The sequence below is a fragment of the Neolamprologus multifasciatus genome, chromosome 1, assembly GCF_963576455.1.
Source record: "Neolamprologus multifasciatus chromosome 1, fNeoMul1.2, whole genome shotgun sequence".
Lineage (NCBI taxonomy): Eukaryota > Metazoa > Chordata > Actinopteri > Cichliformes > Cichlidae > Neolamprologus > Neolamprologus multifasciatus.
Window position 1 is genome coordinate 5,723,863 of NC_140439.1, and position 25,433 is coordinate 5,749,295.

The following is a 25,433-nucleotide window of genomic DNA, read 5'->3' on the forward strand; positions in this document are numbered from 1 at the left end:
AGAGATCATAAAGTAATTAAATCAATTAGTAATTAAGTAATTAAATCACAGCTCATAGTTTGGTTGTTTATTTTCAAATGTTTTTTTCTGTCTGTTTGATGACTCCTGTGGGAGATGAGGACACACCCACATTTGTGTCATACCACCGTCATGTCCTCCATAAATAGCAAAAAGCTTAAATAAATAGATGATTTTATGCTTACTGACATCTTAAAAGGTACAAACTAATTTAAATAAAGCAAATTCAGAGAAAGTAAAAATATTTGTACATTTATAAATAATTCAAATATAGAATAGAGTTAAAATAGCTCACTAAACATCACGTGCTAATCAAACGCTAATGTCGATCACTGCATATTGATGGCACAAAATACATATTATTTATTTTCCTGTTCAAGCATGCTTCATGTTTATTGGTTGTGTACAATGGTTTTACTGGACCAGCCCACTGCAGATCACATGTACACTGCATATGGTTACGGAACAAAAGTTAGTGTGACACCACTGATTTATAATATAAAACTATAAATATAAAACAAAAAATCAAAACAGCCACAAACAACCTAAACGCACTATTTCTCAATAATAATGAGACATGTGTGACACTTTTGTTTGTATATTTATTAATTTTTCTACACTGATCACTGGTCAGCAGTCACGGATGTCAAGTGTAGCATCCTGTGAAATAATAGTGTGAGATCGCAGACGGCATATTGTGTTGATGCTAAGTGTAGTTACATCATTCTGAGTAGAAACAAAGAACCGCAGCGATCACAGCATTACCGAGTCTGTGAACGGAAATACGACTCTCCGCCTTCAAAATAAAAGCCCGAATCCTTTCAACGCGGTTCTTTGAGTACTACAGTCACATGGCAAAGTGATGTTGTTACTGCAAAACAACATGAAGGAAGCTATTAAATACTGTAACGATGGGGTCTCTGTGGCAGATAAATCTGCTATAATTAAGCAAAGTTAAACTGAAATGCAAACAAACAAACAAATAGATGAATGCATTAAAAACACTGATGACATTGCTGGAAAGAAGATAAATCAAACTGCTGATGCAGTTCTTGCTGCTAATCAGAATTGTTGCTTCTAAGTGAAAACGTTTTTTTGTTTTTGTGTTACTTCTCAAGCTTTTACTCTGAAAGCGGAAACCAGTGCTGTTGGTGTCCAGGTAATTTGATAGTACTCAGTCTTCGCAGAGCAGGCAGTTTAAATTTCCACGCAGGCCCTTCGCGACAGAATCACAGCTGTAGCCAGCAGTAAACCAGGAGGGAAAACGTAGGTCAGTGGATTCAGTACAGCCCGCTGTGCGTGGGCAGGAGCGTGGATCTGTGTTTAACATTTAAACCAACCGGGACAAATGTCGTTGTGTTCACAGTTAGCTGTGGTCACGCATGTGGGCTTTGGTTGCTCCTCTGTAGGCTGGCGGATCATGTAACGGGCTGAAGGCGTTTTCTGGATGCTGCGCTGCGGATTCACATCCAGATGATCCTCCACTCATTTCCCCGTTTTTTGGCTCTAACGAGCGACATGCTGCTGCGATCCCAGCTGATCAGATGATCCTCAGCTCTGCTCACAGTGAGTCAGTGTAAGTGATTTTTGTACAAATACAACCAGGGGCGGATCGAAAGAAATCTTCTTAGGGTGGCATAGAAATCAAATGGGGTGGCAAAATCAAAGCGATTTCTTTACATACATTCTGTAATATGCATTATATATGGTTTGCACATTTCTTACTGTAAATTTCTAAGTTAATTTGTAAATTTTGTAGTAACCTGTAAATTGTAAATACTGAAAAACTTTTTTTCTGTCATTTAATGGTCGGGCATTGTACAGCTACAAGCATTTCACCCCCATGTCATGCTGTGTATGGTTATGTATGTGTGTGACAAATAAAATTTGAATTTGAATTTAAACTACGTCAAATGCAGTAAATATACACGTTTCATAGGTTCTTATTTTGTTTAGCCCAAACAAATGGAAAATATCAGTTACATAAAACAAGTGAATGTAGATCTCATGTACTGTATAGCCTGTATAATAAATAAACATAGCCGAAAAAGTACAAAATTCAGAAATCTACACAACATGAGGTGGTTTAGTTAAATTAGAAATAACCACGTGGTTACAAGGTTACATTTACACAAAATCTGCACCGTCATGAAAAGATTTTTCACCTGAAATTTAAACCTAATTTGTCATAATTTATTGAGGGCCAGGGTATAACTGGCTACTTTTTGACTACCTTTGTATTTCACCTTTAAAATTGATTTACCTTGTCTTGTGTGGTATATTTTATTTCAGCACAATCTGAATTTACAGTTAATTTTTCATTGGCACAATAATCTAAAATCACACAAAAAACACAAAATCTGAGTAGAAAGTTGTATTTTGTTACTGTAAAAACCACAAACATGTTTAGTGAAAACTGAATTTTAAAAACTTATGCACAATTTTTGCATACAATAAAGTTATAAACAACTGTTTTTCTAAAGATGCAGCCGATGCCTCGGGTGTTTTTTGTACAACTATTTGAGCCTACTACTAAAACTAAAATTACACAACAATCAGGTGTCACAATAAGATGCCACACAAATTATTTGTGCCACTCCAAAAAATAGTTTCTGTTCACCACAACACAGAGGAGCACATCACACTCCTGAAACCTGCAGGTATGACAACAGGAAGTGCATCACTCCTCCTGTTTTCCACCTGCAGACAGCGTTTACACTGCAATCTGCCTTTGGTGACTTTTGGCAGCAACTGTGACGTCCAGCAGTGACACAAAACAAAACAATGACTACAGTATACACTAACTGTGCACGCCAAACACACTAAATGTCACAAATCTCTCAAAACACACTGTTGATGTCTCCTCTTTCTCGCTCACTTGCTCTCACCATCGTCACTCTCTCGCCTTCCCAAGGTCGACGTGGTACATTTTCCCACCAATAGCAAAGAAGTGACGTTTTGTTGTTGTTGTTCATGTTGTTGTTTTGTGCTGTTCTTAGAAAATGCAGTTTTTACAATTTCTTCTTGCACAAAACGTGACGATAGTATTCAGAAAAAAGCATCGTTTTTTTAACCATAACTCTGTTTTTACATGGCGTATTAACACAATTTAAAAACTGTTATATAGTTTGAAGTCTGAACTGTCAAAGGAAATTGAAATGACGACTCAGTCAGTCTGCATCTTGTTGCTATGTCATGTGATTTGGAGGCGATGACGTGTCCGTAGACCCCACAGGGTTAATACCGCACACCTTCATTCCCTTTCTACAGTGTTGAAATCTAAAATCTCATCGTAATAAACAACACTGTCATGTGCAAAACTACAATGTCACAAGGATGTCAAGAGGTTAGTTGCCACCGCAGTAGATCCGCCCCTGAATACAACTAAAAACGTGAAATGTTGATTTGTATTCATTTATTTATTTGTCACTATTGCTGTTGTTGTCAGGTTATTGTAGGTTATCAATTGGATAGGAAGGAGTTGTGTGAACGTTTTCGTCCATTATATTCGTTGTTGTGACTGTGGCCTGTCTGCATTGTGACTGTTGTCTCATTTCACAGAAAACCAGATCAGCACAGATGAACATTTGACTGTATTGTTTCCAGGTGTCGAGCGTCTCCTGAGGAAGAACCGATTCTTTCTTCTGCCATCCAGCAGCCATGGACTCCCTCCCAGAGTATTCTCTGTTCCTGGTTCGGATCCTGGAAGAGTTGGACACCAAGCACACCACCGTGTCCTACCAGGACCTGTGCAAGTCTCTGTGTGCTCGCTTTGACTTGGTGCACTTGGCCAAGCTGCGCAGTCTGCTCTTCCACACGGCCTGCCTGGACCCTGCCTTCCCAGCCACCCTCTTCAAGGACAAGATGCGCTGTTCCACTGAGGACCCGCTGTCCAAAAAGCTCATGGTTGCAGCGGACATTGTCACCATGTTCAATCTGATCCACATGAATGGAGGAATAGCCAAAGATAAGCTTCCTATAGTTCAGAGAGCCACGTTTCACAAGAGTCAGTCCGTGGAGTTCTGCAGGTCTGACAGTGATCACCTGAAGTATCAGGACTGCGACAGGGGGGTCGGTTATGAGCACATGGATCACCCCAGGGAAGGGCGCCATCACCACCACTCTCAACAGCATCCTGTGGCTCAGAACGCCCCTCCCTGTGCTACTTCCTCTGATTGCAACAGCCGGCAGCGCTTTCTCGTCTCCTCAGGACCAAACTTCCTCCTGGGCACGAGGAAAGACATGAAATGTAGAGCAGGCTCTCTGGACAAGCTGCATCATCTGCCTCAGTACTCCAGCAGCAGTCCACCATCACCACCTTGTGAAATGCAGAGCACCTACTTTCCTATGGACATAGACACTGAGTCCACCACTGACCAGGAGTCCCTGCAGAACATGGGACATCCAGAGCCCTTCTCGCTTCACTCTTGCATCCAGAAGAGAAACGATTTTAAGAAGGATTTTCACAATTTTGTGGCTTTTTCACCACAGGTTTGTGTTTTTAGGGTGCTGTTGAAAGGAATTACTGAGAGAGATGTCTATAGGGAGACGGCCAGGTGACGTGATGGTACACAAGTTTAGTAAACGAAATGGAAATTTGAGTTTCATTTGAATTGAATAGTCTATTGGAGATTCACAATTTAAATATACTAAATTATACCCTGACCCGTGTTTGTATACACACAAAAATGCACACAAACACATAAACATATATGTAAAACAAACTTTAAAACATTTTTAAAAATTTGAAGGCATTTTTGGGCATTTTATTTATGTCCTCTGAAATGCAGTGATGAAAAAAAAGAATAATACAAGGTTGTTAAAGTGTGACCCACAGGCCGGCGGCTGGCCTTGATAATATGGTTTGCTGCTCACTAGTTTGATGGCCAAAGAACACTCTAGCTGTAGCTCAGGTGGCAGAGCAGGTCAGCTAATCAGAAGGTCGGTGGTTCGATCCCAGGCTGCCTCCAGGCTGGATGCCAAATATCCTTGGGCAAGATACTAACCCCATGTTTGCCTACTGGTGGTGGTCAGAGGGCCCGGTGGCGCCAGTGTCCGGCAGCCTCGCCTCTGTCAGTGCGCCCCAGGGTGGCTGTGGCTACAATGTAGCTGCCATCACCAGTGTGTGAATGTGTGAATGACTGAATGTAGTGTAAAGCACTTTGGGGTCCTTAGGGACTGAGTAAAGCGCTATACAAATGCAGGCCATTTACTCTAGTCACACAATACTCCTCAACTCTGACTCTTCTGCTTTAGCAAAGTAAACATTCCTCACACTGACAAATACAGCTGGTGTCAGGAAATGTAACAGCCAATAAAATATTCATTGTCACAAAAACAACAAGTGCTAACCTAAGCCTCCATTTTCTGAACAGACAAATTATAAAGAATATGAAGTACTGAGTGAGTGCATTTTTCCCTTTGCGACCCTTAATCATATGAACTGACCGTGTCAAAAATGTTTTGCTTCTTTTAGAACTGTGAACCAGTAAAGCAGGAAAGTGGGAGAGTGGGTAGACATGCAGCACAAGACCACAGGTCACACTTAAACCTGGGCTGCTGCCCGCCGGTCACGTGGTTTCCTGCTCACCCATTGAGCTAAAGCGGCACCTTGTGTACAACACACATGAGAGTGTTTTAATATTATACTTATTTTCTCACACTATTATCAATACCTGCTTTGATTTAGTGAATAATAGTGTTATCTTAATAATCTCACATCCCAAATATTCTAAATGAACTAAACATGAAAGATTCAATGTCCTGTCAATAACACACACACATAGTATAATAAAAATGTCGGCTGTGTGAAGGCAGGCAAAAAGGTGGACCCAAGAGCAGGACTCACGGAGGCACAGGTGAACTCAAAACCCTCAGCTTTATTGAGGAAAAGCAGACTGAACAAAGAACTCACTAGACTTGAATGCAAATAAACTAGCAGGAGGGCAAACAGAACACGGGGGGGGGGGGGGGGGGGGGTAGTAAGAGGATGAACAGACGTTAACGACGCGACACTGACACAAAGACACACTGGGCTTAAATACACTGAGGCAGTAATCAAGGGACGAGAGACAGGAGGGGAACACACCTGGGGAAAATCACAACTGACGAGGCAGGGGAAACCTGAACACACTCACATAAGACAAGGACCTTCAGAATAAAACAGGAAACTAACAGACACAGAGGACCAGACAAGACACCACGGACAGACAGAGGGACATACGGGCAGAGAAGACTAAGCACAGGCAACCTAAACTAAACATGAGGGCAAGATAGCAAGACCTAAACCAGAAATAATCATCATCATCATCATCGGATAGCTAAAGGAACAGAACATAATTATAATCAAAACAGTATCACCAGAGAATAAGAAATGATCCATAATGCAAAAATAAACTAAAACATAAGAAACTCAAAATGCTGGGTCGAACCGACCGACCGTGACAAAAAATGTTTTGTACAGTTTATTGATACAGATGTTCCTGACACTTCTATTGTCTTGTAATTAAAGTTGATTGATATGCTAAAAAATAGTAACATAATGGATCATGTGACTAGATTCTCTAAACCGAAGATCAAATTAGTCCATTTGTATTTTATAAATCAGTTATTGCCCAGATTTCTCTGTAGTATTGTGTTATTTCATAATTCTAATCTTTCTTAATCCCCGAGTTATGAGTAATAATTGCTGCATTATTGTGCCTTTAAGCCGACTCCATCTTTGTCTTGGTTATTGTTGCAGGTCATCACCAGTGAGTGCAAACAGGGCAGCAAGGCTGCTGAAGGTTACCACAATAGAGAGTTACGTAAGCCTGCTACCTTCTTCAACCGTAGCTTCGAGCTGCCCTACAGTAACCCATACTTTGAACCGCCACTTAACTCCCCACTACAGGACAGGCGGAGGGTGAAGCACGAGAGCCTGGATGACTTACAGGTGTCAACGTATTTTGGTCCAACCACCGTCTCTGAGTGTGTTAGTAGCAAGAAGCACATTAACAAAGCCGGGAAACAGCCAGTATGGCCCATGAAGAGCCTCAGTCTCAACGCAGAAGAGGGCCCTCCTGTTTCAGAAAGGATTTTTCAAAGCAGCAGACCACTCAAAGAAAACCATCAGTGTAACATTATTACCACTGAGAGTGAGCAATATTTCCACACCCCGATGCAAAAGGTGTCAGCGTCACCGGGCTTTGCAAAGAAAAGTACTGAAATAAAACCCAAGGATATATCACTGATGGGTAGGGCACCTGGAGGTCTGGACAATGGAGACGTAGCCAAAAGGTTTGGGGACAAAAATACGAAGAATGCATCCTTTCAAGAAGGGGAAAGCGCCTCTAGTGTTGGAACACAAACTGAGCGGATTGAACAGAAGAAGCTAAAAGAATACCAATCCAAGTATAACGACAGCGAGAGATTGAAACGCTCAGTTGAGGAGTGCGAGGTCATTAGTGATGACATAAGTGATATTTTTCGTTTTCTGGATGATATGAGTGTTTGTGACTCTCTGGGCATTGTTCAGTCATCGTGTTACAATAGTAATGGGTCTCTCTCTCAGGTAACATTAAAGTCAGAAGGTGACAGCTCCCCTGAATGCAACACAATCAAATTAGCCAAGTCTAAGGTAGACCGCCTGTTCCATTCACTTGAAAACACTGATGATGAGCTCAAAACAAGTGTGTGTAAGCTTGTGAGGAGAATTGGTGAGATTGAGAAGAAGTTGGAGTCTCTGTCGGGGGTTCGCAGTGAAATATCCCAGGTACTTTCCAAGCTCAACAAACTGGATGAAAAGATCCAGGAGCCTGAGGCCAATGGGAGGCATGGGGACAAAGCATCATCATCATCATCCAGGTCCAATGCCACACCGACAAAGGCTCAACAATACCCACATCCACATTTCAACAGTACTGCTCGTTCACCTCGTGTTTACCAGTGCAACACCACTGGTCACAATGTGAAAACAGACAATGGATATGTTGGAGAGTGGTGTTGCTCAGATGGGAGTAATAGCAACACTCTTGGGATTAAGGCTGTGAAGAAAGGCATGCTATTCAGAAGGTCTTCCTGTTCGCTCAACGAGGAGCCCATGGCAACTGAGTCGAAGGTTGCTAGCATAACCAACTCTCTACAGGACCGGGCGACTGTGTCCTACTCCTGTCACCCTGAGGACAGAGACAAGGATAGGCATCGGAAGGTTAAAGAGGTATGTGTGTGTGTTTGTGTGTTTGTATAAAGAAACGCAAATTCAGTAACAAGAATTTTGCATGCCACTTATGGAATCATTTTACATTGTATTCACAGAGCATGACACAGAGTTTTTAAAGGGAAACAAACTGGAATGTATTTTGTGTCCTGGAGTTATCACTTGTATGATCAGACAGAATATCGGGGCAGTAGGTTTATAAATATAACTGCTGATACTCGTCTACTTAACCAAATGCACATTTTTATTTGTATCTGTCATTCGTCTTGTGAAGGTAATATTAGATCATGCATTATGCTGAACTGGAGTTAGTATAAGAAACCAGTCATTGTTTTAGTCTTGGCTGCATTTTGGTCACCTTAACAAGTAGAGGTGGGAATCACCATACATCCCACGATACGATATTATCACAATACTTAACGCACGATACGATATTATTGCAATATTTTTAAAATATTTTGCGATATTCAGATTCTGTACATAAAGGTAAACTTTATCAATATTCATTTTCTCTAATATCAAAGTCTCACACTCAGTCTTTCTCTCATTTCAGTTTGATTGTTGACAAACTGAACGGTTTGTATTACAGTCTAGTCCAACTTAACTGAATCAACCATCTGGTACAATTATAGCTATTCTGAACTATGCAGTTTATGAAAACTATGCAGCCCCTTCAGCAACTGAAGAATTTGAAAGTAAATTAAAACAAAATATAATTTTACATTAAATAAAAAAGTTTTAAACTTAATTAAAATAAAACATGTCTTAAATTAAAATAAGTAAACTGTCATGTTTATTGCTGCCAAAAACAAGTTAAACACATTTGGACAGTGAAGGAATGTCAGGATTCTTGCTCAGAAAAAGGATCAACATGCTCTGAAGTCAGAGCACAAAAACCTTTTTGTAACAAAATATCGATTTCTGCTGTCCCTGTATCCATACATTATTAGCAAACAAAATATCACCATACTACACAGTATCCATTTTTCCCCACCCCTATTAACAAGCTTGTGTGTTGTGTCTTACTGGTGACCCTGGTGTAGAAACATTTGACTGGCCTGGACAGACCTCTAACTGATGGAACACCTTTGGCATGAATCAGAGCAGAGACCGTGAGTCAGGTCTTCTTATCCAACATCAGGCCCAGGATCCTCCAGCAGTCACCAAGCTCAGCCACCAGGCCACAACCAGGCTTCAGTAGCCCAAGACCAGGCTTCCTTATTAGCCTCCAGGAAGAACAGATTGAATTTTCAGTAGTACCATAGACATTTTTGCAGAAGACAGACCGACTAGGGTTGTGGACAGTAAACGCCCCTACTTTTCCCTTCACAAAGCATCTTATGTTTTGCTCCTGTGCCTTGTCATTTGCACATTATCAACTGATTGGTGTCACAAGGGCGATCGTGGCTCAAGCGTTGGGAGTTCGCCTTGTAATTGGAAGGTTGCCGGTTCGAGCCCCGGCTTGGACAGTCTCGATCGTTGTGTCCTTTGGCAAGACACTTCACCCGTTGCCTACTGGTGGTGGTCAGAGGGCCCGGTGGCGCCAGTGTCCGGCAGCCTCGCCTCTGTCAGTGCGCCCCAGGGTGGCTGTGGCTACAATGTAGCTGCCATCACCAGTGTGTGAATGTGTGGATGACTGGATGTGTAAAGCGCTTTGGGGTCCTTAGGGACTAGTAAAGCGCTATACAAATACAGGCCATTTACCGTTTACAAACCAACAAGGTCGGCTAATATCAACGATCTGCTTGACGTTCTCCAGTAACACACTTTTGTGGTGTCCGACTAGCGTAACAATCAAAAGGGGGAAGGTTTCTATTGCTTCCCTCTAGTGCTGACACATCTAGCATTCCTTAACAATGAATTGTGGAAGCCAACTGTGAACTTCCTGCTAAGCAACAACTAAACAGGTTAACTGTGTTTGTTTATATCTTAATTGAGCAAAGATGGGTACAGTCTCTGAGGATGATATCGAGGGGATTAAGAAATCTCTATATTGTATGTCAGGAGAGTTTTCTAATGTCTCCCAACAACAGAAGTTGCTATTGCAGTATACCCGTGTGAATGACTTAATAGTAAGTGGACTGGAAACAGAATGGCAGAGCTGCAGAGGAAGAAGCTGACATCTCTCAGCTCTTGGTACTTCTTGAGCTTCTCGTGTTCCTTTTTCCTGATGTTGCTATCACTCAGGATAGCTACATCGATCACTATCTTCCTCAGCTTGTTCACCATTAAACTGTCCAGTTGGTTAGCCATCACCAGTCTGTAAGTCTCACCTGATCTTAGCTCTGTCATTCTCAACCACACTAGAGGCCGTGTCCCATTTTGACCTTGGGACTTCCAGGAAACACCACAGATGTTCCTGTATATTATTTTGGCCACCCAGTTATGTAGCACATCTTTGGGGTCTTGCCTGGTGTGGTAGACCCCAGCCTCTGTGGATCTTGTGTTCCTGTGCTGCCGTGATCAGTGCTTCTTAGCTGTCTTTCAGTCCTCGTCCAGCCACTTGATGTCAGTGTCTTCTATCTCCACCTTTGGTCAGCTGATTATCTGATCACTGGCAGGGTGTAGGTACTATGATATGGTGACGTGATATGTTACTGTGAAGTCTTTAACATTAGATGTGGCCTCTTTGTATGAGGAGAAACATTTTAAATTCGGATTTAACAGGTAGCCAATAAAGAGAAGCCAGCATTAGAGACATTTGCTCTGTCTTTCCAGTCACTGTCAGAACTTTGCCTGCAGCATTTCAAATCACCTGAAAGGTTTTCATATAGCCTCGAATTCTCCCATGAAGGTTTTTCAGCATCACTCTGAGTTAGGATGTTTTTTTAATTTTAGAGATATTGCACAAATACAAGAAAGCAACCCCACATATTCATCTAATATGCACATTGAAGGACATGTCCTGGTTAAGAAATGACTCCAAGATTCCTCACAGTGCTGCTGGAGAGTAGGGTAATGCCACCGTAGCTCGTTAGAGTTTGTATGCTTTACTGTTGCTGTTCTATAATTTGGAAACTAAGAATTGGGAAACTTTTCTGATATACCATTTCTTCTGATTATCAGTTTGGCTGATTTACCAGTACTCTTTCAAGAATTTCTGAGATTTTTTGAGAAAGGAAGGTTAGAGATTGGTCTATAACAGGGGTGGGCAACTCCCGGCCTCGAGTGCCGGTGTCCTGCAGGTTTTAGATGTGTCCTTGATCCAACACAGCTGATTTAAATGGTTAAATTTCATTCTCAACATGTCCTGAAGTTCTCCAGAGGCCTGGTAATGAACTAATCATGTGATTCATGTGTGTTGACCCAGGGTGAGATCTAAAACCTGCAGGACACCGGCACCCGAGGCCTGGAGTTGTCCACCCCTGGTCTATAATCAGCTAAGATGCTGGTCAAGTGATGGCTTTTTATGCAATGGTTTACTGACAGCTTAAAAGCCTGTAGTATGCAGCCTGTTAATAGAGATAGACTAATCATATTCAAAACTGAAGTATTCACTTTTGTAGGATTCATATTATTGCATTACTTCTAGGCTAGACTACTGTAATTTGTTATTATGAGGATTATGAGATAAAAACTCCCTGAAAATCCTTCAATTGATCCAAAATGCTGCAGCAAGAGTCCTGACAGGGACTAGAAAGAGAGAGCAGATTTCTCCTTGTTGGCTTTTCTTCATTGGCTTCCTGTTAAATCCAGAATACAATTTAAAGTTCTTCTCATTGGCTGGGGGATGTGTAAGTGCTACTGTTCAGCAGTGGGGTGTTTGTGTCACGTCCCCAACCCAGCAGCACTCTAGTTTTCATACAGTAAGTCATCCCGTATATACACTCACACTCCACAGCACACTGTGTCACACTCGGCCAGGTACGGGGGTCGACAGGTCGTTTGTGGGGCGCTGTGGCTGCGTCCTGGCTGTTTCAGAGGGACGACTCTTTACCGCACCGCCGGGGGGATTGTCAGTGTGTGCGTGTATGTCTTTGTGTGTCATTAGTGGGTTCGTGGGTATTATTAGTCCTTTATTCAGCCAGGTCAAAATCTCATTGAGATTAAAAATATAGTGTGTGTGTGTGTGTGTGTGTGTGTGTGTGTGTAGCTGGGTTTTTCCTTTCCACTGTTGCCTAAGCACTTGCTCAAAGGGGGATCAAGTGATTGGTGGGGTTTTCTGTTGTCTTTGTATTCTTGTGGGGTCCTGACCGTGCAGTATAAAGCACCATGAGGTGATTTGGTGCTTTATAAATAAAAGTGAATTTAATTGAAAAGTGGACTTTTCTGAGCATTCTTGTAGGAATGGTGTCTAAAAATTGATCATTGGAGGGAGTGAATATTGAAGTTAACGCAGGAACATAAGTAGTGCTGAAAGTATCTGGACGTAATGATATATCTGTGAGATGGTTGTAAATATTTTTCTGCAGTGATTAAAATCTGCTGTGTTTATCCTTCACTGTTTTCTTAGACAGATCGAAAGCGTCAGTATGAGCTCCCCCAAGTGCAACGACTCCAAAAGCAATCAAAGGATTCCTACCTGACTGAGCAGGTGTTTTCACCGCATCACTTCAACCCTTCTGTCAAGGCCCACATGAAAGACAGCTCTCTGTACGCTGATGTGAGGCTCACCAGTCCATCAGCTGGGATACGTGGCCAGCCATCCTGGACCATTGAGGAATACAAACGCAATTCAGGAAAGAAGGAAAAGCAACTCACTGCTCTGGACCTGCAGGTACAGTTCTGGGCTCTGCATACGTATTGCATATTATTAAATGTCAAGCAACTTAATTTCTCGACATTTCTCGACAGCGTGAGTCATGCTGCTATCAGGCTTCTGGGGGTCCTTCTATGATCCACTGAGCATTTTTTCTCCACTCACCTCTTTTCACTCATTAAATTCTGACTTCTATCTCATATAGTTTGTGTTTTACATACTTATCACTTAAAATCTTCACAAAAATCTGCATGTATTATTGAAACCATTTCACTTCAATCCCACCAAAAGCAACAAGAAGTAGTGAGTGTAGCTGCCCACTTGGAATTACCACTCGTGATGCAGAGAGCTTCGACTGATGCAACTTTATTCTCTCCTCTTTAAACCACCGACAATATGACACCGTGAAAACTATAAAGATGCACAAACAAATACCCTTAAACATTCAAGTAAAAAGTGCAGAAATGTTCACATCTTACTATAGAAAATTATTTTGATTAACTCAAATAGTGACATTGACATAAATCAATAGTTTTTAAACTACTTATGTTACAGCATTTAATAAAATGAATTAACGACAACCTTTCTGTCTCTTAAATACATAAACAATCATTCGCAATCAATAAACCAACCTCTTTCTGCTTCCAAGGGTGCTAATCATGCTGAACCAGCTAGCCAACCTCCTCCATGCACATCTCTTAGCCAGTCTTTCCACACCACAAACAAATGACATGCATATACAATAAAAAACGAATTCAACCACATTGAGTAAACTTTCAAAGTTATAGCATGTGACAGATAAATAAAATACATAGTCTTGCATGAGTATTTTCAAAAAATAAAGGTTTTACTCACTCTGAAGCACGTGTTTGTGTCGTTCCACTGAGAATAGAAAAGGAAGGCTGACACAATAAAAGAGGAAGTGCTAAGGTACTCTTCAAAATAAAAGCGCAAAGTAAAGTGGCTTTGCCGACATTTACAGTGGGTAATGAAATCTGTTGGAGTTTAAAGTATCAAATTTTGTTTTGTTTTGTAATACAATCACACAATGATATTGTCCAATAGGAGCCAAGAATCCTGGCCATTAATATTCAGCACCAAGTCCCAAAAAGTTGATTCTGTTCATCTGGATGTAGCGTTTCCAGTGGGAGAAACATTTGGTCCCTCATCAAGTGACTTCTTCAGTCTTCAGCACCAAGGACAGTACTTTGACAAATAAATAAATTAAGACCATACGCGAGGAGGTCTTGCAACTTTGGACGTATAGAGTGGTACCTTAAGGCAGCAATTACTCCAACTGAAGATACAATCCTTGTCATAGTTAATACAGGGTTTTTTATCGTACCCAGGGGTGACCCAGAAAAAGAGGTGTGTGCTGTGCTTTGAACAGGCAAAAATTCAATACAATTCAATTCAATTCAATTCAATTTTATTTATATAGCGCCAAATCACAACAAAAGTCGCCTCAAGGCGCTTCATAGATACAGAGAAAAACCCAACAATCATATGACCCCCTATGAGCAAGCACTTTGGCGACAGTGGGAAGGAAAAACTCCCTTTTAACAGGAAGAAACCTCCGGCAGAACCAGGCTCAGGGAGGGGCGGGGCCATCTGCTGCGACCGGTTGGGTGAGAGAAGGAAGACAGGATAAAAGACATGCTGTGGAAGAGAGACAGAGGTTAATAACAGATATGATTCAATACAGAGAGGTCTGTTAATACATAGTGAGCGAGAAAGGTGACTGGAAAGGAAAAACTCAATGCATCATGGGAATCCCCCGGCAGCCTACATCTATTGCAGCATAACTAAGGGAGGATTCAGGGTCACCTGGTCCAGCCCTAACTATATGCTTTAGCAAAAAGGAAAGTTTTAAGCCTAATCTTAAAAGTAGAGATAGTGTCTGTCTCCTGAATCCAAACTGGAAGCTGGTTCCACAGAAGAGGGGCCTGAAAACTGAAGGCTCTCCCTCCCATTCTACTTTTAAATACTCTAGGAACAACAAGTAGGCCTGCAGAGCGAGAGCGAAGTGCTCTAATAGGGTGATATGGTACTACAAGGTCATTAAGATAAGATGGGGCCTGATTATTTAAGACCTTGTATGTGAGGAGCAGGATTTTGAATTCAATTCTGGATTTAACAGGAAGCCAAAACAGGAGAAATATGCTCTCTCTTTCTAGTCCCTGTCAGGACTCTTGCTGCAGCATTTTGGATTAGCTGAAGGCTTTTCAGTGAGTTTTTTGGACATCCTGATAATAATGAATTGCAGTAGTCCAGCCTGGAAGTTCAGCGTCACTCTGAGACAGGATATTTCTAATTTTAGAGATGTTGCGCAAATGGAAGAACGCAGTCTTACATATTTGTTTAATATGAGCGTTGAAGGACATATCCTGGTCAAAAATGACTCCAAGGTTCCTCACAGTGTTACTGGAGGCCAAGGTAATGCCATCCAGAGTAAGAATCTGGTTAGATACCATATTTCTAAGCTTTTCAGCGCCGAGTACAATAACCTCAGTTTTATCTGAGTTAAGAAGCAGAAAGTTAGCGGCCATCCAAGTCTTTATGTCTTTAAGACATTCCTGCAGTTTAACTAATTGGTGTGTGTTATCTGGCTTCATGGACAGATAGAGCTGGGTGTCATCTGCATAGCAGTGAAAATGTATGCTATGTCTTCTAATGATGCTGCCTAGGGGAAGCATGTATAATGTAAACAGAATTGGTCCTAGCACTGAACCCTGTGGAACTCCATAATTAACCTCAGTGTGTGAAGAGGACTCTCCATTTACATGCACAAATTGGAGTCTATTAGATAGATATGATACAAACCACTGCAGTGCAATACCTGTAATACCTACAGCATGTTCTAATCGCTCTAATAGGATATTATGGTCAACAGTATCGAATGCTGCACTGAGGTCAAGAAGGACAAGCACAGAGATGAGTCCACTGTCAGAGGCCATAAGAAGATCATTTGTAACCTTCACTAAAGCTGTTTCTGTGCTGTGATGAACTCTGAAACCTGACTGAAACTCTTCAAATAAACCATTCCTCTGCAGATGATCTGTTAGCTGTTTGACAACTACTCTTTCAAGGATTTTTGATATGAAAGGAAGGTTGGAGATTGGCCTATAATTAGCTAAGACTGCTGGGTCTAGAGATGCTTTTTGAGTAAAGGTTTAACTACAGCCATCTTGAAGGCCTGTGGTACATAGCTGATTATTAGAGATAGGTTGATCATGTTTAAGACTGAAGCATTAATTAATGGCAGGACTTCTTTGAGCAGTTTTGTAGGAATGGGGTCTAAAAGACACGTTGATGGTTTGGAGGAAGTAATTATTGAAGATAACTCAGAAAGATCGATTGGAGAAAAAGAGTCTAACTTAACATCAATGGTACTAAGAGTAGCTGTAGATAATATTACATCTGTGGGATGATTATTGGTAATTTTTTCTCTAATGATAAAAATTTTATTTGTGAAGAAGTTCATGAAGTCATCACTAGTTAACGTTAAAGGGATGGTTGGCTCAAAAGAGCTCTGACTGTTTGTCAGCCTGGCTACAGTGCTGAAGAGAAACCTGGGGTTGTTCTTATTTTCTTCAATCAGTGATGAGTAGTAAGCTGTTCTGGCTTTGCGGAGGGCTTTCTTATAAAGCAACAAACTATTTCTCCAGGCTAAATGATGATCCTCTAAATTTGTGACACGCCATTTCCTCTCCAGATTACAAGTCATCTGCTTTAGGCTATGTGTTTGAGAATTATACCACGGGGTCAGGTACTTCTGATTAGAGACCTTAGTTTTCACTGGAGCTACAGTATCCAGAGTCGTACGTAGTGAGGAGGTGAAATTATTAACAAGATAATCGACCTCTGTTGGAGTAGCGTTCAGATAGCTGCTCTGCTCTGTGTTGGTACAGGGCATTGACGATGATAACAGTGGCTGGATTATATTCTTAAACTTAGTTACAGCGCTTTCAGAAAGACATCTACTTTGATAAAGTCCACTCTCCACTGCTGCATAATCAATTATTGTAAATGTAAATGTTATCAAGAAATGATCAGACAGGAGAGGGTTTTCAGGAAACACTGTTAAATGTTCAGTTTCTATGCCATATGTTAAAACAAGATCTAGAGTGTGATTAAAGTGGTGGGTGGGTTCTTTTACATTTTGAGAGAAACCAATTGAGTCTAACAACAGATTAAATGCCATGTTGAGGCTGTCATTTTTAGCATCTACATGGATGTTAAAATCACCCACAATAATTATTTTATCTGAGCTCAGAACTAAATTAGATATAAAGTCTGAGAAATCAGACAGAAACTCTGTGTAAGGCCCAGGTGGACGATAGATGATAACAAGTAAGACTGGTTTCTGAGTTTCACAGCTGGGGTGGACAATGTTAAGCATCAGGCTTTCAAATGAATTAAAAGTCTGTCTTGGTCTTTCATTAATTAATAGACTGGTGTGAAAAATTGCTGCCACACCTCCCCCTCGACCTGTGCTTCGAGATTTCTGGTAGTTAGAATGACTCGGGGGTGTTGATTCATTTAAACTAACATAATCATCCTGCTGCAACCAGGTTTCTGTAAGGCAGAGTAAATCAATTTGTTGATCAATTATTAAGTCATGTACTAACAGAGACTTGGAGGAGAGAGACCTAATATTTAATAATCCACATTTCACTGTTTTACTCTTTGGTTCAGATGTGGATACTGTATTGTTCTTTCTTTGTAAATGTTTAAGTTGTTTGTTGCTGGTTTTTAGTTTGTTTTTTGTCTTTTTGGATGCTGACACAGTCTCTATGGAGATGGGTTTTTGGGGGGGGTAGCAGGAGGAGGGAAGCTGCAGAGAGGCATGTAAGACTGCAACTCTGCTTCCTGGTCCCAACTCTGGATAGTCATATTTTGAGGGGTTTAATAAATTTGTCCATATTTCTAGAAATGAGAGCTGCTCCATCCAAAGTGGGATGGATGCCATCTCTCCTAACAAGACCAGGTTTCCTCCAGAAGGTTTGCCAATTATCTATGAAGCCTACATCATTTCTGGGACACCACTCAGACAGCCAGCAATTTAAGGAGAGCATGCGGCTAAACATGTCACTCCTGGTCTGATTGGGGAGGGGACCAGAGAAAACTACAGATTGATTTGCTCCGTGCGATTACCAGAAAGGGAGAGAGTGACTGTCATTTTTAGCATCTACGTGGATGTTAAAATCACCCACAATAATTGTTTTATCTGAGCTGAGCACTAAATCAGATAAAAAGTCTGAGAAATCAGACAAACTCTGTGTAAGGCCGAGGTGGACGAGTACAGGGAAGTGCAGTAGTCCTGTTCCAGTCAGGCAGCCATTTATTTTGCTCCTTCGTCCAAAGGAAGGCTGCTTGGGTGGTCTTCCAGAGTGGAGGTTGGTAACCTATGGAGGCCTCAAAAGGTAGCAGACCAGTTGACCAGCAGGTCATGCAGTTTTGGGCGTATTCCAACCAGGCATGGTCCGGTTGGAATTCCAGCTCCCGATTGACCTATTCTGTCTGGTCATTGGTATGAGGATGACCTTTGTGTCGAGTGCCAAGCAGAATTCCTTCCTGGGAGGTGAACTGGGGGCCGTGATCGGAGACTATGTCGAGAGGGGTCCCATGGAAGTGGAAAATGTGATCTGTGAGGAACTGAACGGTTTCCACTGCTGTGGGCAGTGGAGGAAGGGCAACGAAATGAGCGGCTTGGAGAAAAGACTGACTGTAGTGAGCATTACCATACTTATCAAATACACTTCGAAACTTTCAAAGAATCTCTTCATAAGGGAGATGTTGTTATCCAGCAACACTTATCCAACTCACTGGTGAACACTTTGAGAGTGGGGTCTCGGTGGGTAGTCCGGGCGAATGAGGTGAGCAGGTGGAAGCTGTAATTCATGAGGAGGGTTAGCAATGGGTGGTGAATTTAAATGTATGGTAATGACTAGGGATGGGTACCGGTATCCGGTGCCATCATGGCACCGGTTCTGACATAAACGGTAGTAACCAGACCGAAAAGCAGCGCACATTTCGGTGCTTTATTTCGGTGCTTTTTTTTCCTGAGCTGTGATACACTTTCTTCTTCCTTACATTTGTATTGGCGGTTGGCAAACAACCGAAAGGTGCATTACCGCCACCAACTGGTATGGAATGATACACTTTAGATTCTAGCCAATCATTTTACATTTCGAGGATAGTAGGCGGGTCCAGGTACGTACGTTCTTTTAGAGCAGAGCTACAGATTAAAAATGCCCAAGGCAAAGGGTTAAAAGTCTGGCTGTACTTCACAGCAAAAGATGCAAACTCAGCAGCTTGCAACAAGTGCTTTAAGCTGATACTGTCAAAGGAGGTCACACTTTAAATCCGATGAAACACCTAGCAATGCATTTTTTTTAAAGCCGAGAAATGCGCCGTATTTGATAGCTTGCTGCCAGACCTCACACCAAGCACATCTACTGCTGGTGTGGTGCCTGTTATTGGACCGGAGTTAGCAACATCCCCCAAAAACCCGAAGAGGAGAGTCCTGGCCCCTAGCCCTGCCAGTGTAGCAGAAATGATGATGGCAGCAGCAGCCGTTCTTCTCTGCGTGAGTAGCTTAATGTTGTTAGTGTGTAATTTACGTTGAGTAGGCTAACCACGTTATTAAATTAATGCATGTAACGTGAACTAGCAAACACCATCATAGCTACATGCGGTTGTCTTCTTGTTTGATGGCAGATACTCCTTTCACCCTGGCCAAAAAGGCTAAAATGACCAAAGAAAAAGTGGAAAACAGCTAAACATGAGAGGTTTTTGGACAAAGTTTGTGTTTTTTCCATTGTTTAAGCTGCTTCCAGCCCAGAGTGATACCATATATGCCCTATACCTGCAGAAAAGACTAACATTGTTATCTTTTTACAAAAAACAGCTGAACATGAGAGGTTTTTGGACCAATTTTGTGTTTTCCATTCTTTAAGCACCGGTTTGGGCACCGTTTAAGCACCGGCACCGTTTCAAAAGTACCGGTTTGGCACCTGTATCGGATAAAACCTAAACGATACCCATCCCTAGTAATGACAGATAATTTTGATATCATACATAGTTTATCTCCCCACAAACACACAGAGTTTTAAAATAAAACCCATAAAATAGTTAAAGATTGAAAACGTTTTTTCCTGCTCATTTGATAACAATTCCCCACTTTCACTCACGTACACTAACAGACACACACGTATACCTGCAGACACACATGCATGCGCACACACAAACACACGCATACACACACAACAGATATTCTGGTTATTCATTTGAAATTCTCGAGTTTAGACATTTAAAATACATAATTTCACTCTTTAAGTAATTTAAAGAATATGAGCTTTTCACTCTATTCATTCAGACTTTTAGCTCTGGATACTCGGATCGATGAATTAGAGACTCATCTGAAAGCCTGATGCTCAGCCTCCTCCAGCCCAGCTTTGTTACCATCGATGGTCCACCTGGACCTCACACAGAGTTTCTGTCTGACTTCTCACTCACAATAAAACAGTTATTGTGGGTGATTTTAACATCCATGCAGATGCTAAAAATAACAGAATCAACATGGCATTTAATTAAAAAAAATTTTTTAAAGCCAAATGAAAATCGTCCCTAATTGTTATTTATAGTCTTTGTGTCTTTCATCAGACCCAGGAGTCGTTAAACCCCAATAATCTGGAGTACTGGATGGAGGACATCTACACCCCAGGCTATGACTCGTTGCTCAAGAAGAAAGAGGCAGAATTTAGGAGGGCCAAGGTGTGTAAGATTGGAGCACTGATTGCAGCTGCTACTTGCACTGTGATCCTGGTCATTGTTGTTCCAATTTGCACCATGAAATCATGAATAAACGAGAAAGGTGGTAGCCATGCACAATGGATGTTATACTTCTACCTGTAGGTGTTTTCTTTTTGTGGACCAGTAAACGCAAAGCAAACTGAGTGACAGCATGAGAATGTACGACTTTACATTGTTTTGTTTTATTGTTTTTTTGTTTTTATGGTGTTTACATCTGGGAGTATTGCCAATGTAGAAATATTAAGCTTATAAAATCAGCAAGTGCATAATATCTATCTATCTATCTATCTATCTATCTATCTATCTATCTATCTACTAGGGGTGCAACGATACTCGTATCGATATTGAACCGTTCGATACAGTGCTTTCAGTTCGGTACTCATATGTATGAACAATACAAAATTTTTAATTTATTTTATCAACTTTTCTTCTGACGGTGCTGTCTGTGTTGAGCGCTCAGTGGATCTGCGCTCGACAGTGCAGCCTAGGCGGAGTAGTCGAGCGCAGATCCACTGAGCGCAGGGCAAGCTAGCAAGACAGAAGCTAAGCTAAGGTCGTTGCAACATGGCAAATTGAACCTCCCCCACCCTCATTCAGATCTGGCGTTTGGAACTATTTTGGTTTTCATGTGACGTATGACCCTGAAGGTAAGCGTGTCATGGACTAAAGTAAAACAGTATGTCGGATGTGCCAGCAATGCTCAATTACATGGGTGGGAACTAGTGCGTTAGCGCAGTTAGCTCGTTAATGTGACGCCGTCCAGCCCCACGCACGGGGCGATCCGCGGTAGCTCGTTAACGGAGATTTGCCGTGTTGTGGCGTTAACCTCATTTCAGATTAACGCTGACAGCACTAGTGGGAACACAACGAATATGACTGCACATTTACTCCGACATCATCCTCGTGCAAAGACAAGTGGAAGCAGACAAAAACAACAAGCACGCATGCTACAAACCTTACCCGAGTCATTTAGACAGCCGTTAGCACATGATTCTCCTTATGGGGACCTGATATGTTTAATATGCTGCTGAGAATATAGCCCAGAAGAAGCGTATAGTATAGCTTTTATTTTGGAAAGAGACATTTCTCTGTAATAAACTCTCTTTTCCAAAGATGAGTGATTCCTCGATCAGATAGATTTATTTTTTTATTACTTTGTTGTTTCAGTAACATTAAATTTAAAAACTGTACTTTTGAGTTAAAATATATATTTATAATTTTAATAAATGACAAATTAAAAAGGCATGAACATTTTTTTGTAGCAAAAAAATATCGAACCGTGACACCAAAGTACCGAACCGAACCGTGAATTTTGTGTATCGTTGCACCCCTACTATCTATCTATCTATCTATCTATCTTAACGATTCTAGTTCATTGTAATGCTCGATGGAAGGTAGTTGATGTAATTGTCCATCTTAAACAACTACAGCACATGATAACACAACTGTTGTAATTTTAGCCAACATATAGCAACTTATGATAGGGTATATATTTTTTATTTTTCATATGATTACTGTACTTTATTTTGTTCAAAGTTATTTTTTGATTAATTATCTAGTTGTGAGAATTTATCTTTATCAATAAAAACAAGCATTTTGAGTAATGACATTTATGCTACACGTTTTTCTAAATAGAAATATGTATGTCCTTTAGCCTAAGTACAGTTATACTCCAAAGTAGATGTATGACTATGTACAGTATGACTGTACAGCCAATGTGAATGTATTGATAACTTTTAGCCTACTTGTGAAGAATGAGAATTAAATTTGAATGTTGCTGCAGTCTCCTCCTCTCTTTCTGAACTGTAACCAGCCAAAATCACATGTCCTTTAAATAAAAAACTGTGGCTTTGTTCATTTCTTTGCAGGCATTTGTTCAGTGAATATTTCTACATCAGTGTCCTAGCTAGCGAACTCACCTAAGAGGATTAAATGGGTTGGACTATTAACTGGAGCAGCTTCTTTAGTGAAGCCAAATGTGTAAACATAACAGAACAGCTGTAATGTTGTACTCCAATGAGCACCGACACATTTTATGGTGGACTGCAACATTACATTACAGATGTTCAACTGTTCAACTTATTGAACAGTTGAACATCTAGCAGAACATTAGTTCTGTTAGATGTTCAACTGAAACAATTCACATACATTCGCTAATCTATTGCAACTTCCTATCCAAACTGCTTTGCAACTGATCTCCACTCAGTGTCTTAGACCGAAGCTATTCTGCCAGATACATATTACTACAGATGAAATTATCAGTCTACTTTTGACTTTTTTTAATTCTGTACATTCTGTTCATTTAATTTATTGTAAATATGTAAAATGTTAGTCATTTATTACACAAATGGATTAATAATTAATGCATTCCAATGCAATACTCTCACATTTGTTTGAAACTATAAACTTAATTTGAATGTTATCCACCCGTTGAATGGCTTTTTCCACAGCCTCTAAAAGTAGCCGTACGGGCAGACAGATAATATATTACTGCACAATATGTGCTGAAAGCATGTCCATACTGCCCGCCATGATAGCAACTTTTACAGTTTCATTGAAACTTTCAGTAAAATAAGAAAAGTATTTATTTTTACTTAGAGACACAAAATGAACATATCCAGTATTCATGTTCTGTATAGGTGTTTACTCAGCAGACCCCTCTGGCTTACTGGCTTTACTTTTGTCCGTGATCAGGACATCAGTTTCCCCATTCTTAAATACTTCGTTCTAAATAAATGGTTGCGTTTTAGATCCTCAATGCAAACCATATCAATCTGCTGGAAACCCAGCTCTAAGCAGGCACCCACTGTGTCGTGTTTCTCTATCTTTACTATCTATTGCTTTGAACTCGGAGCTGCAGCAAACTGTGAAAGTCTGTAAATATTGTTGAGATTTGAACCAGCTTGAAGTGTTAATTGAAAAATTATTGTAATAAAAACAAATTCTTCTGACTGTTAATGGATCTGTGTTTTTCTTATTCCTATACTGCATTCATACCCGAGAACACTTCACCACTAAAGAGGAAATTATCCCTCCTGTCAAAGTGGTGTGCTTCCACCAACACAGTTACACAGCCTTTACTCATCTTTTAAATTCTGCAGAGGCAGAACTGTCAAAGTTGAATTGCATAGGATGCTGTACTGTAGTAATGTGAGACCCTTTGGGAATCTTGGCCATACTGAACATACTTAAACATAACATATGATCTGGACAGTCTACAGCTTTATACTGATGAGTGTTTCGAGTGCGTCATCATGGGGAAACCAAACAAGACAGAGACTCCCTCCAAAAGAACAGGTACTCCACCCACAAAGAAAAGCCGCCAGGAAGACTCCCTAGATCTGGTCTCTCTCCACAGACAGTGACATGGTCGATATTTTGGAATCTATAGATAAAAACCTGTTCAGCTTTGACACAAACCTCGACCAATCGTGGTCAAATTTAAACATTTGAAACAAAAAGAACTGGTGAAGAGCCACAGCAGGAACTGAGAGGAAGGGACTTCAACGACCAGTTTCCTGAGGGGATCCTGGAGCAACGCACGGTCCTGATTTGAAATAAGTTCTCCAAGGAGGCTCTTGTGATGTCATTGCAGTTGATACTCTATATGTTAACAGTCAACTTCATCGTGACCAGAACACCGCTCCATGGATGTGCTGATCCTGTGTCGAACGCCTTTTTCTAATTCTCTCGTCATGTCTGTTATAGACAAATCTGCAAAGAACAATTGAACACAGTGTGTTTTTTTCCTGTTGTTATTGCTGTTGATTTGAGATCATTTCAGACGAATTCTTGGGTGGCTGGACTGTGCGATTTATTGCACAATTAAAGCACACACACACCTTTACACACACATTACAAAATGTGTAGTTCATATACTAATATAAATTTTGTATATATGGACCAAATTTCGATCCCTCCTTTTGTTAAAGCCTTTTTCACTTTATTTTTGGATCAGTCTGACACCACACTAACTGGAAGAGATTTCAACCTGTTACTTAATCCATAAATTGACAGGCACAGTAGAGCAATGAGTCGAAGGAAGACACTACAGACATTCTTAAATAATACATACATGATTTTGGTGTTAGCAATGCTTGGCGTCATATGACTGTGAGGTTTTTCTCTGTATGTATTACCGTAGGGTTTACCTTACAATAAAAAGCTCCTTGAGGCGACTGTTGTTGTGTTGTTGGCGCTGTGTAAATAAAACGGAACTGAACTGAATTGTGACTTTCAGAACACCTCCACAACTTCACTACTGCTAGGCAATATCAGACAATTAGGTACAAACTTTTCCTTTTGGCTTTCAGACTTGGTAAAGCTGAGTCACATTCCTCACATATAACAGTCCATACAGAATCACACACAGTAGAGCAGGGATACTCAACTTCATTTGGCTGAGGCTCACATTTGGAAAACGAAGAGGCTGGGGGCCAGTTAAACTACATTCTTCATAAAATGAGGAAACTTTGAAAAAGGCTGATATAGCTCATTCTCACATTTTTATCTATTTTATTAGCACCATTGCAATTCACCAGTATATATTTTTAACCATCTTTAACAGCATAGCTGGAATTTTTCCTATCGTGCAGACAAATATTGCACAAATTCATAAACACGTACAACTATTAACAGTTCTTAGAAATAGAATGGACATAGTGCAGCTCTTTTAGTGTAAAAGATATATTAAATGTGTTG

General features: G+C 40.8%; 1 protein-coding gene across 3 annotated transcripts; it reads left to right on the forward strand.

Annotated features, from left to right (window-relative positions):
* Positions 1-304: 304 nt before the first annotated feature.
* minar1 (membrane integral NOTCH2 associated receptor 1) lies at positions 305-21,870 on the forward strand. 3 transcript variants are annotated; one of them, XM_085165176.1, is made up of 5 exons: positions 305-1,594; positions 3,580-4,509; positions 6,761-8,215; positions 12,669-12,932; positions 20,583-21,870. In XM_085165176.1, exons 2-5 carry the CDS (start codon positions 3,679-3,681, stop codon positions 20,778-20,780), a joined length of 2,748 nt encoding a protein of 915 aa, XP_085021302.1. In that variant the 5' UTR covers positions 305-1,594; positions 3,580-3,678; the 3' UTR covers positions 20,781-21,870. The 3 variants fall into 3 exon arrangements, with proteins under 3 accessions (XP_085021302.1, XP_085021291.1, XP_085021312.1); XM_085165165.1 differs by having other exon boundaries at positions 3,625-4,509; XM_085165186.1 differs by having other exon boundaries at positions 305-1,584; positions 3,625-4,509.
* Positions 21,871-25,433: the final 3,563 nt, after the last annotated feature.

Bases quoted from the DNA above. Each gene is read 5' to 3' on its own strand.
- minar1 (XM_085165176.1), top strand. From the start codon at position 3,679: ATGGACTCCCTCCCAGAGTATTCTCTGTTCCTGGTTCGGATCCTGGAA. The intron at 4,510-6,760 runs GTTTGTGTTTTT...TTATTGTTGCAG, and splicing joins TTGTGGCTTTTTCACCACAG to GTCATCACCAGTGAGTGCAA. The intron at 8,216-12,668 runs GTATGTGTGTGT...CTGTTTTCTTAG, and splicing joins GGCATCGGAAGGTTAAAGAG to ACAGATCGAAAGCGTCAGTA.